General features: G+C 40.9%; 1 protein-coding gene across 1 annotated transcript; it reads left to right on the top strand.

Moving 5' to 3' along the window:
- Positions 1–177: 177 nt before the first annotated feature.
- LOC147250020 (AN1-type zinc finger protein 5) lies at positions 178–7,755 on the top strand. Its single transcript, XM_086223840.1, has 6 exons — positions 178–324; positions 2,034–2,233; positions 2,594–2,705; positions 5,440–5,564; positions 5,906–6,010; positions 7,541–7,755. The coding sequence occupies exons 2-6, from the start codon at positions 2,074–2,076 to the stop codon at positions 7,687–7,689; spliced, it is 651 nt and encodes a 216-aa protein (XP_086079966.1). The 5' UTR covers positions 178–324; positions 2,034–2,073; the 3' UTR covers positions 7,690–7,755.
- The last annotated feature ends 4,594 nt before the right edge of the window (positions 7,756–12,349 follow it).

Raw genomic sequence — 12,349 nt, 5'->3', positions numbered from 1 at the left:
ACGTGATCTGTCTATGTTGACATTTGAATATATTTTTTAACATTACATTCACATTTTTTAAGTCTCAAGGTCACATTTGGACACTGTCATCAGGGTGTCATGTTTGAGTATTTGGCTGTTGTGAGCTGGTTTAGTGGTGTGATGGACTTTGCAATGTTAGCTGTCTGACTGAAGGCTGGTTCGACACTGAGGGTGACGTCATCCTCATTGTTTCGAATGTCGGTAGCTAGCGCTGGGCAGGAGGCCGCTCGCTCTGCTCGGGAAACAACTTCTATCAATCTGAAGCCCAAGGTCGACGACAGCTCCCGGTTCCTTGAAGCTCAGGTACCCCGTCCTCCCAGATCACTTTGACACAGTCGCGCACTGCCTAACCGACTTTAAACCAGGCAGAACATTGTCGAAGAGTCCTCTGTTTTTTGGGGGGCTGGCAGATTATGCTAGCACTTAAGCTAACGTTAGCCTGCTAATATTAGCCTTTATTCGATTTAGTAAACAGGGGTTATTTACAGTTTGTCCCTGTATGTCTTGTTTTCTCAATTTACATTGTGAGAGAGATTCACTGAACGAGATATTGTCACATTTGTCGCATTGGGTTAAGACAAAACATCAAGTGAGGCTAATGTTTGCTAATGTTAGTGTTTGCGTTGAGCTTTTCAAGCACAGGACGCCAATTGTTTCCTGCTGCGGACAAACTCAAATTGGCAGCTGTAAGTTGTTCAGCTATTGACTTCCATCATCTCCCAGTTATAGATCATATTTCGGGGTGAGATAGTTTGGCGCTGACATGTTTTGTTGCTTCTTAGTTAACTTTAATAAGACCAAAACATCTTGAACGGCGGAACCATCCATAACCCAGCCGAGTCAATTCACCTTTTGTTTTCGTTAATTGTAACTTACCTTTTACAGTGTAACGAATCACTTTCCTTAGTGGCTTTTTATTTTTATGGCTGTGCATCCCTCTGTGTGGCAGTTTCATTGTTTATGAATTCAGTGGGCATTGCATTAACACATTAACTCTTTCTTTTGTATACACCCACTTACTTTTTTTTTTTTTAGGAACATTAAATTAAAACTAATGTACACAGGATCAAAAAGGACCATCAAAGTAAATCAACACATCTCTGATTGTAGATTCAATAATACAGGCTTTTAGCATGGCTAATGAATAGATATTCTAGTTTTACATATCTATAATATATCTATAATAAATTGTCAAGTGAGATAACAATGTCCTTTCGCCATTTACATCAGATGAGAAAAATACATTTGATACTCCAATATTAACTCTCTCCTTTCCAGCTTTGCCAGTCGCTGCTAGTGGTTATTAACATTTTTACCAATCTTTCAAGACATCCAGAATATTTAGTGCAATGATTATTATGTATAGTGCAATGATTACAAACGAAACTGAATAGAAAGAACAGAGCTTCTGTATTCATTTTATTTTAAAAGGAGCATTTTATTTTAAGTTCATCTGTCTGTATCACTTGAATGACGGTTGTCATCAAAAACTGCTTTTTTGTGTGAGTAAAAGCTGAGTGACATGCTGTTTTGTAAAATAAGTTATTTTCAAGCAGAAAACTTCATTTTTGTATGCATTTGTTTTTGGGGTTGTTCTCAGTCAGATGGGTTTGCTTCAATTGTGTAGTCCAAAAGCACAATAGTAATTGGCCTGATGGAGGGCCCCCCTGAACAACCAGAGCATCAGTCTGCCGGAGTACATTTGCTCCAGGCTAGGAGGGATAGTAAATCTGGTCGATGACAGAGTTCAGATACTTGTCATAAAGTCTAAGTCTGCTTGACTAGAACTAGTTGCAGTTGGAGTTGGGGATGATTGGCTTGTAAACATTTTTTACAAGCATTTATTGCCACTGTCATTAGTTGGCTTCAACACTTATTTTACAAAGCTCACCATGTGCTCCCAACTGTTCTCTCGTGCTCCAATGCCGGTCTCCAAGCTCTTTTAGCTAAAACATAGTTAGCCATTTAATCAAATGTCATTTTGACTAACTTTTGCAACCCCCCATTTCCAGGAATATCCTCTCCCATCCCCCTTACCCCCTCTGTCAGAGCATGGCTCAGGAGACCAATCAGACGCAGGTGCCGATGCTTTGCACAATGGGATGTGGTTTCTATGGTAACCCCCGCACCAACGGCATGTGCTCAGTCTGCTACAAGGAACACCTGCAGAGACAACAGGGAGGGGGGCGATCCAGCCCCCCAGGAGAGAAAGGTAGGAAGATGGGAGAGACCAAAAAAAGCAGGGGATGCTATTAAGGGTCTGATAGGTGGAATGGACTTGAACTTTCAACGGGAGCCACTCAAAAGTCGCACAGGCATGATGGGCACATGAATGTGCTAAAAGGGATTGGAGAACAGAGGTAGCGGTAGCTGCCTACACTGGCATCAGAAAGCAAGAGAGTGACATCTGCATCTGTTGATCCACTTCAGCTCAAAATACACATGATCATGGTGGACAAGTAAAGGCAATGAATGACATACTGAGAAACAAATGGAAGGCCTTCCATGTTTAGGCACAAAAATGTCAGGTTCTGTGTTGTTCGTGCTGTCAGGCTTTTCTGTCCCCACACAGCTGCTACATCACCGGCAGGATCTCCAGGATCGCCTGGTGTCATTGTGGAGAGCTCAACCTCAGAGCCCAGCACAGATGTGGCAGGAACCCCACCTGAGGAGCAAATATCTAGGTATGTGCATGTTGCTTATACCCGTATGGTTCTGGAGAGGGCTGACCCAGTAAATCGCAGAATCAGTTGTAATTATGTCATTCAAGTTAAATTATTTTCATGAGACTTTGGCGTCACGCTGTATTATTTTTTTATTGGAGGACTGGTTGTGTGTTATCCCATCACAGCCATATAATTCAATTTATAGCTCAAAAACAGTTTCCAGGGGGCAATACTTCTCAATGGCTTGTTGTAAAACTGCAATATCATGTTCAATACTACTTGCTACTTGTAGTTTATTCTTGAATTTTGTGAGAGCCGTCTTATGGTTGCTTGACTTATGCCAATTCATGTTTTTTGTTTTATTGGAAAAATTTTGAAATATAAGTGCGTATAGTCTGCATTATAGATTTATGTTTTCTTGGTTGTTAAGAACTATGGTTAGGTTCTCTTGAGTGTAATATGCAACTCTTTGCCTCTCCATGTTAGCGATTGGTCATCCAGTGTTGACACCACCAGTTTGGAAACGATGGGTTGATTTAATGACTTGGTAACCATCATTGTGGTACCACCAGTTAGACAATTTGGGTTTGTCAACCCAGACGGCTTGAAAACTACCCTGCATAGGCTGAACTGGCATTGTAATACAGCCCCCAGAAGTCAGAAAACAGTAGTCAGATACTTTTAGCTCAAAGCTGAGACAGATGAATTAAAGAAAGCAAAACTGTCCAAAATGTCAATTTACAAAGTCTCAAATGCGTCCACCAGGATAATCTACAACTGCTTCATCCGGCCGTATTCTCAGTAATTCACAAACATTTTGATTGAGTTTAAAACAAACTGAACTCTTCTGGTCCAGGGAGACACACTCAACTTCTCTGACAATTGTAGATTTTAATCATTGACTTTGAACCTCGTCGGTCCGTCATCGTTGATCTTTGACTGCTTTGGTCACCACAGAGAACATCAATTTACTGTTAAAAAAAAGATCGGACTTGTTTTTACTTAATAGATAATATTTCTGGAAACTTGAGGGAAATGATGCATGATATAATGTTTCTGTAGCTGAGGTTTGGTGGGAATTTTCATGTGATTTTTTTTTTTTACCTTGTGGTGCAATGAGAATGCCAAATAGTGCTTGCAAATGATCAGCCATATACATTCAGGGTGTCTGATATTACAGTAATAGGTTGCAAATTAGCATCAGAATTCAACACTACCTTCTGTTACTGTTTGAACTCATTGATGTGGTCTTTTTTCTTTTTATTAAGACTCATGGGATAGCCCTAATGGACAGTGAAGTTTGAGTGGTTGGCAGTAATGTTGGAATCCATTAGTGATCACTGGGTGTGATCTAGGAAGACAGTTGATTCATTGTGATCATGCCTCAGAGGGAACATAGCACAGCCAGGATATGACAGTGAAGAGACGGGGTGTATTAGAGACACATTTTTATGTACCTGAGTAGTAAGGCTAGACCATTGAGCATCACACCAAATGTAAGTTTTCGACTCCAGTAGCATAGTTAGCAGGTAGTGGGGCTTGGAGGGTAGGGTAGTGGGGAGACTACACCTAAACAAAGATTATGAAAAAAAAAAAGGTTACCAGAGTTCCAACTGGACTCTCCACAGCATTTAACTCCACCACACAATGATTAATTCTGATCTTAATTCCTGTTCTGGTCCTTCCGTTTTCCTGAAGAAGACAGTACAGCAACATTGCAGTGCACCCATTTGTCAAAGAACATCTACATTTGATTCCAAACTATCATTTGATCCCCCTGTTATAATTCAAACTATCAGGAATAAATAAGTATCCATAGCTGCACAGTGCAGCCATGGATACTTCTGCATCATGTATTTATGTGCAATTACATGCCATCATCATCATCATCATTATCATTTAATGGGCTTCATTTAAAAAGAGCATTTAGTAGCTTGTAATTTTTAGAAAATTTTATAATTACGAGATCCTGATCGATCTTGTGATTAAGAGATCAGCATCTCACCTCTCAGTCATCGCTGGTTGGGCTGTGATGGCGTTATCTTATTCAGGTTCCTTTGACTCTCTTCTTGGCACAAGACACCATTGCTGATTGGTTGATGTTTATTAGGAAATGAGGATGGTATTAATATTATTATGTCAACATTACGCAAGCATCTCAAGTTGTTTGGATTATTCAGGGGAAAACTCAGTCTGATATGCTGGAAATTGCTCCCCTCCTGCAGCAGCAGTTAAACCAAAGTAGGCTCCTTAATGGATATAAATCCATGCATTTAAAACGCATCCAGCTTCTATGGTGACTCGAGAACCTTCAAACAGCTGCTCAAAATGATAAACCCTTGAGGGGAACATCTGAGGCAACGGAACCGTCTTAAGTCTTAGAGTGAGATGCTAAGTCTTGTGTAAGGTGCTACATTACTAGCTCAAGTCGTCATAATCAAAGGATTTAATAATAGCAAGGATTTGTAAGACAGCACCATGCGCAATATTGGATCAATATCTCTCAAGATTTAAAGGACCAGACAAGATCTTTTCTTGTAATTTCAATATAAATTGTCTAATTTTCTTTTATTTCAGGGAAAAGCAATGCACCTCCATAAAGTAACAAGCAAATTGTATTACTTTTTAAGTTATAGGTAACATTACTGTGTCTGATTAACTTGCCAAACATTGTTTGTTGCACATGTATTCCGACTGCCGAAATAAAGAAAAGTTTGTCATGGTTCATTATTTATCGATTTTTCTTTGTCAGTCCGAGTTCACCGAGCCCAGTGACTCAGCAGATGACAGCTATGAGCATCTCAAAGGATTCAGGAACTGTAGACTTAGAGAGAGAGGTGGAGGAGCGAGAGGACGAAAGTACCACCAGTAACACAGGTAAGCTTTACTTGAGCCAGCAGTCCTCTCCAAGACAAACCCTACTTGCTCATCTATCAGGAGCGAGTAGGAGATGTATGAATGTCACTGGTCTCACTATCCACTTTGACAGCTGTCAACAATTCATGGCGATCTTGAAAGTCTGACTTCAAAGAGCATTTGACCTCACAGAGAAGAAAATGACATGAATTCATTCACAGCATAACAGTTGGATTTACAGCATAGATAGATAGATAGGCATAGATAGATATGTACAGTGAGCTCAAAAATATTCAGCCTGAAATCATGTAGTGTGAACTCGGCCTCAGTGTTAAATATCTCATTGTGTATTGCTTGTACAGAGCCGACAGGAGATGCTGCACAGGCTTCTGATGGTGACCAAACTCCTGATAAAAACAAGAAAAAGAACCGCTGCTTCTCTTGCCGGAAGAAAGTGGGCCTCACTGGTAAGGAGGAAATTCATGTTCTCTGTACACATTCACACAGTGCGGTGGGAGTTCTAGTGTTCGACTTAAATGTCAACATGGCATTTATGACATGAGAATCCTTCCTCACCCAATGATTGTAGTCTGATATTTTTCAATATCCATTTGCCAATATCCTTGGCATTGGAGATATTTGGCCCGAAAGAGAGGACTAAGAGGAACCAGTTTGGAATTCTTACCACTGTCAGAATTCATCATGTGTGAATTAAAGAGAATCGTCCTATCCTAATGAAAATAGTCCCCAGTGCTATGTTCCTTTGACATCATAGCTCATCATGGGTCAGAACTGGGGGTGATGTTGCACCCAAATTATCACGTCCAGAAGCTGCGGAAAAAAAGTTAAAAAAAAAAACCCACAAAAAAATATACATGAGTGATATCTCCGCCCATCTCTTCATAACATATTAACAACTCTTCACATGGTATTATCATGGCCTGTAACCACCACATATACGACTGACTTAATATGAAAAAAAACATGACTTATGTGGAAAAAAATATGATAGTACCGAAGCGTTGACACTGTTTACATAGCTATTTTCAATCTCATCTTCTGGGTTTACCCAGTACCTCATAGTTTCCAAGTAGAAAGTACGACCTCAAGGGGGTTCTGTTTGAAGCTTCAGGACAAAATTATTTGGTTCGTGAAATATATGCGAGATGCAGCAGCTGATCAGTGGATGAATCAGTGGATCAGCTGATGGATCCTTTAAAATTTGAGGGCAGGCTGACTTGTAAGGCTCTGTTTTTCCTTAATTACATCAGATGTTCCTTAACTGTTGCAGTCTTCCCCTGAGGACTTGCCGACAGCGCCTTGTTGTTTTCCATTTATATTCCTCCGCTGGCACCATTTGCAAACACAATGAATAACAGTTGCACACAGCTGGAGGAGGGGGATCCATCATATCTAATCTAAGATTTGGCTCCCATGTGGTTCTCATGTCATTATTCTGCTTTTTAAAACCATCTCTGGAATCAACTGTGTAAAATCCTTTTAAGAATGGCATATTTCTGTCCTCTGATCTAACCCCTGTGGGTTGATTGCAAACACTACCACAACTAAGTGACCATAACATATTACCACATTCTCACTATTAACAGAAATCCCTGCCAGTTTCAGGAGTGCGGGAAACCACCTTGCTAAAATTAGTGATGCTTTTCTGAGTTCAGCTGCTGTAAAAGAGGCTCCAGGGGCCATTTAAAGTCAAATTATAATATTTGTATGTTAAGCCTAGCCCAGACCTTCTGTGTACAATGCCCTGCCTGTTGAACACACACCATTGTTGATGCCCTCACTGTGAAAGGGATATTTTTCCCCCAGTATACATTATCAGATGCCCTGTTTGAATGCAACAACATACAGACTGGATTGTTGGGTGTGCTCAGAGTGGTGGTGACAGGTTAGGAGAATATGCAAAGTTGTTTGTAATCAAGCTTATATGTGATGTAATTTTTTTTAATTTTTTTTTTTTTTACTTCTCTTTACTGAAGGTTTTGACTGCCGCTGTGGTAACCTTTTCTGTGCCATTCATCGCTACTCTGACAAACACGACTGCCCCTATGATTACCGGAGTGCAGCTGCTGCCCGCATACGCAAGGAGAACCCCATCGTGGTGGCGGAGAAAATCCAGAAGTTATGAGGACTGAGTGCTAAAACAAGTCTTTTTGACTTTGTGAATTTGAACAATGGCGACTCGATGAAAACACCTTATATCATGGCTTCATTTGTTCATGGTAGTCTAAGAGGGGTGGGGTGATGCAGTTGCAGCAGCTGTCCAGACGCTTCCCTTACTAGCATCTCCCTCTCTCTCCACTAGTGACTGTTTGCAGCTGAGCCTGAGAGTTTGTGTGTGTGTGTGTATGTGTGTGTGTGTAAGTGTGTTTGTGAGTGTGTGTGGAAGCACATTTGCTTGAGAGCCAGGAAGAGAAATGGTGGGGGTTTTGGTGGACCTGAGTGTTGCCGTGGGGAGGGAAGGCATTTGATTTTACCCCTTTTTGTTTCTCAACTTGGGGGATCGTGTGATTTATTTTTTTATACAATCCCTTCGAGGCAGTTGAAGAGAGAAGGGGCACGGCTGTTAAGGAATGTGTCACAGCCTGAATAATGACACGGAGGTCAATTTTAGATAGTCTTGCAAGTAAATAAAAAATATCTGGGAGATTTCATCCATCATGGCAAGACCTTTTAAGGGCTCCGGAATATAATTTCTCCCAGAGTAAAAATGATGTCAACTTCTTGTTAAATTGGCTTCTTTATTCTTTTTTGTTTTGTTTTGTTTTTGTTGTTGTTGTTTTTCCTTTCCCCCCCACCTCTTGTGTATGGGTCACCACAGTTTGGACTCCTAAGTCTCAACATTTTCCAGAAATGTTTCTCTTTGATATATTGACTTATCATACTGATATTGGGTGCATGAGTAGTTATTGTATTGGAGGGGGGGTGGGGGGCTGAGAACCTCGACTTAATTGAGTGATTGAATTCTTTGTGTTTTTTTTTTTTCTTTCCGTTTTAATGAGCGTATGACATCAGAAGATCTATATTAATATATTGTAGTTAGCTTGAACTGTGTGATTGCATTCTATTTATTTTTTATCGTTTGGTTGGTCTGTGCTGGAGGATTGGCTAGCATGTGTCAGCAAATCATTAAGATTTGCACTTTAACCTTTTCAATTCTATTTAATTCCATCTTGATTATATAACCATTGTAGAGAAACTACACAAGCTCTGATGTGACGGAGTAGAGTCCAGTGAAGCTGTTAATATGAAAATTGTGCTGAAAAGTACATTTTTGGAAATGAAGCACAACAAAAGTGTGTCAGCTGCAGAGTAATGTGCCACATACCTGCTCAGTTTTGTTCAGCATCTGGGTCACTTGCAGTTAATACTTGATTTGTAGTGGGCTGTGTGAAGAAAACGGCCTGCTTGACCAGTTGACAAGAGGTTGCCAAGGCAGTGTGTTCCTCTTGAATGCCCTTTTTTTTTTTTTTTTTTTTTTTGTGGAGTGAAGCTCCACGTTTCTCTAACCACCAGCAGACCACTGACACATGCTGAATGAAAACTGACCAGGGTCAACAGTTAGTCTACACACCTTCTCTGCTTACTAAGTGTCGCAATGCCACAGAGTTGCGTGCTGTGCTTTTAAAATGTACTCATATTCCAATGAGTTCCTACTAAGAAGACCGCCTCTAGCTTGCTTCTTCTCGGAAGATCAAACTAACATGCATGTGTGCAGGCAAACATATGAGTTACTTTTTTGTAGCTGCAGGTTGAAGCTGGAATGTTGAAAAAGCCTCAGTGGTTAGCACAATGCATGGCTGAAACCTCGAGGTTCAAGTTAACAGGACTCTACAGTTTTTGTTTTTCCAAATGTAAATACCATATGGCTCCTATTCATAACCTAAGTATAACCTTAATGTAGATTTTTGCCAGGTAATAAAGGTGGGGGACTAAGTTGAATATTCTGTGCATAAAAATGCTCAATTATATAAAAAAAAGAAGTGACATTAATGGCACTGATTGCCCCCACCACCTTTCATTTCACCTTATTTCCAATTTACTTCGCTCATCATCTTGGCTCTCAAGTATTTCCAGTAACTGGCTACCACAAGGGCCTATGGTGAGCCAAATGGCTTCTATTTTACTATAGTATTGAGATTTTTAATAAGCCCCTTTTAAGCTTTGTTAATCTCGCTTAATTACATTGTAGCACAGTTCATTCTTTACCCTGTTACTGAGTGAAGCAGTTTAAACGGCCATCCTGCTAGATGTTGAGGGGCATTTAAGGTTGTACCTAAAGACTTTCCTTGTGTGTTGCTTGGTCTTGATCATTAAATATTTAGAGAAAGTTTGCTGGAAAAAGAAACCAATTCAGAATGTACAATATCGTGTGGGACCAGCTGAATTTAACTCTTGGCTACTGCAGTCAGAAATAGTGATAAAGGCCAATTCTTTAATCAAAGGCTTTATAAAGGGGCGTGGCTTTGTGACTGAGACTGATCACCTTGGATTAGTTGGCCTTTCAAAGCCTGGAAAGTGTGCTTTAATCCTCTCCCTCACCACTTGCGGAAATTTAAAATTCAGAACGAGTGATGATTATGGAACTGATATTTCTGAGTGGTTGAAGCAGCTGTAAGGTGTATCTCTACAAGGTTGTATACTGGAGTTGATGACCATTACAAAATAATGTCCCTTATCAAATCAAGGTTTTCTTTACAGATTAGTGGCTCTCTCAAATGATTGTTGAGCTCTGTAAACCATGACACATGATTTACAGAGCTGTTTTCTATTGACTGCTCATATCACACCTTTCTTTTTTAATAAATATGAGCAGTTTGAATGTAAACCACCATAATTCACACAACCCACTGCAGTGTCATTTATCAGACTAGCCCTGACGTGGACTGTGTCTGGGCAAAGGACGGAGTCCCAATTCGATTAACACGATTTTAGATTTATGGCTGTCTGTGATGAAGGACCTAACACCAGCAATTTAGAACAAGCGTACATAAGTACTCCAGATCGTATCAGTCCATGAGTCTTCTCCCCTCAGTTCTGTTGCTTTGATTGATTCATGTCTTCAGCACATTTATAATCAGTGTCCTCTTCATCACGCAAGGGTGTGATTGACAATAATGATAAACACACCTGTTACAACTAATCTGGTTCCGTTTCACTGCTGAACTGAGGGCAAATGAAGATGAATTGATTCATTTTGTCTTTCAAGATGATCTTGAAGGACATAAACAGGAAGTCCTACAATGTTCAGAGCTGTAGTCCCTTGGCACTCCAGTCCCCCAGAAACACCACCAGATATATTTTAATTTTGTTTTTTCTTTAAAGATTTTAGGATTGTATGATGTGTAAGAGTAAGTACAAAACAATAAAATCACAAAGTTTATTTTAAATTGCTTGTGTATTGTCTCTTTGTGCCCCTCCCTCCAGGGTTAGGGTTAATGTTCAGGTTGTGTGTCCCAGGAATTGCCATCATTGTCTCCCTCGTCATCCTCCGCTTATCCGGTTGGTCCGGGTTGCGGGGGCAGCAGCCTCAGCAGGGAAGCCCAGACTGTCCTCTCCTCAGTCACCTCCACCAGCTCTTCCGGGGGAATCCCGAGGCGTTACCAGGCCAGCCAAGAGATATAATCCCTCCAGTGTGTCCTGGGTCAGCCCCAAGGCCTCCACCCGGTTGGGCATGCCTGGAACACCCTCCGAGGGAGGCGTCCAGGAGGCATCCTCACCAGATCCCCAAACCACCTCAACTGACTCCTCTCGACATGGAGGAGCACCGGTTCTACTCTGAGCACCTGCGGAATGACTGAGCTTCTCACCCTGTCTCTGAGGGAGAGCCCAGCCACCCTGCGGAGGAAACTCATTTCGATCTCGTTCTTTTGGTCATGACCCAAAGCTCATGACCATAGGTGAGGGTTGGAACGTAGATTGACTGGTAAATCGAGAGCCTCGCCTTTTGGCCAAGCTCCCTCTTCACCACAACAGACTGGTTTAGCACCTGCATCACTGCAGATGCCTCCCCAATCCGCCTGTCAATCTCCCGCGCCATCCTACCCTCAATCGTGAACAAGACCCCGAAATACTTAAAACTCCTCCACCTGAGGCAGGACCTCCCCCCCAACCTGAAGTGGGCAGGAATAATTCCAAGCTTCCAAGCAATTGCCGTATGGGCCATTTAACCTGATTTAAATCTTCCTCTTATATGAATGTTACTGTAACTGATGGACAGATGACACAAGGCTGAACACAGTGATGACACAAACATCACCTGTTGAAGAAAGTGTACCAAAAGTGAAGAAAGTAGGCAAAAAAAAAAATCATTTTCCAACCATTTTCACAAAACCTCAAATTGTTCTTGCAAATAAAATAATCACCTCAAATAGGTTGCGATATCAGTCCAGATAAAAAGTTGGTTTATTTTTTTTAACGATCAGCACAGAACTGTAAATTTTGCGGTTAAAAAAAGGGGCCCCCTGCAACCAGTTCTTCACTTTGATGGCTAAAACTGAACTAGATGTACAGACATATACAAGTACCTACTAATACATTTAGCAAAACTCATTTTGTTGTCAGATTTTAGAAATGGCATTTGCTTTGTCATTCCTTGAACACTTCTATTCCTCATGATGCCAACATGCTTGAGGAACTAAGATATAAGCTTTCTATGCCACATGATGGAAATTTTTATTGTTTTTGGAGGTAAGTGTCTTACACTCCTTTTCCATTGCCCCCTAAATTTTGTTGAGAGTCACTTTACAGTCACACCAAATCTAAGTCGTTCATTTCCATGAGGATGA

This window comes from Aulostomus chinensis, chromosome 14 (genome assembly GCF_037954235.1).
Source record: "Aulostomus chinensis isolate RoL2024-O1b breed Wild chromosome 14, RoL_Achi_v1.0, whole genome shotgun sequence".
Classification (NCBI taxonomy): domain Eukaryota; kingdom Metazoa; phylum Chordata; class Actinopteri; order Syngnathiformes; family Aulostomidae; genus Aulostomus; species Aulostomus chinensis.
This window is presented reverse-complemented; position numbering and strand designations above follow the sequence as displayed.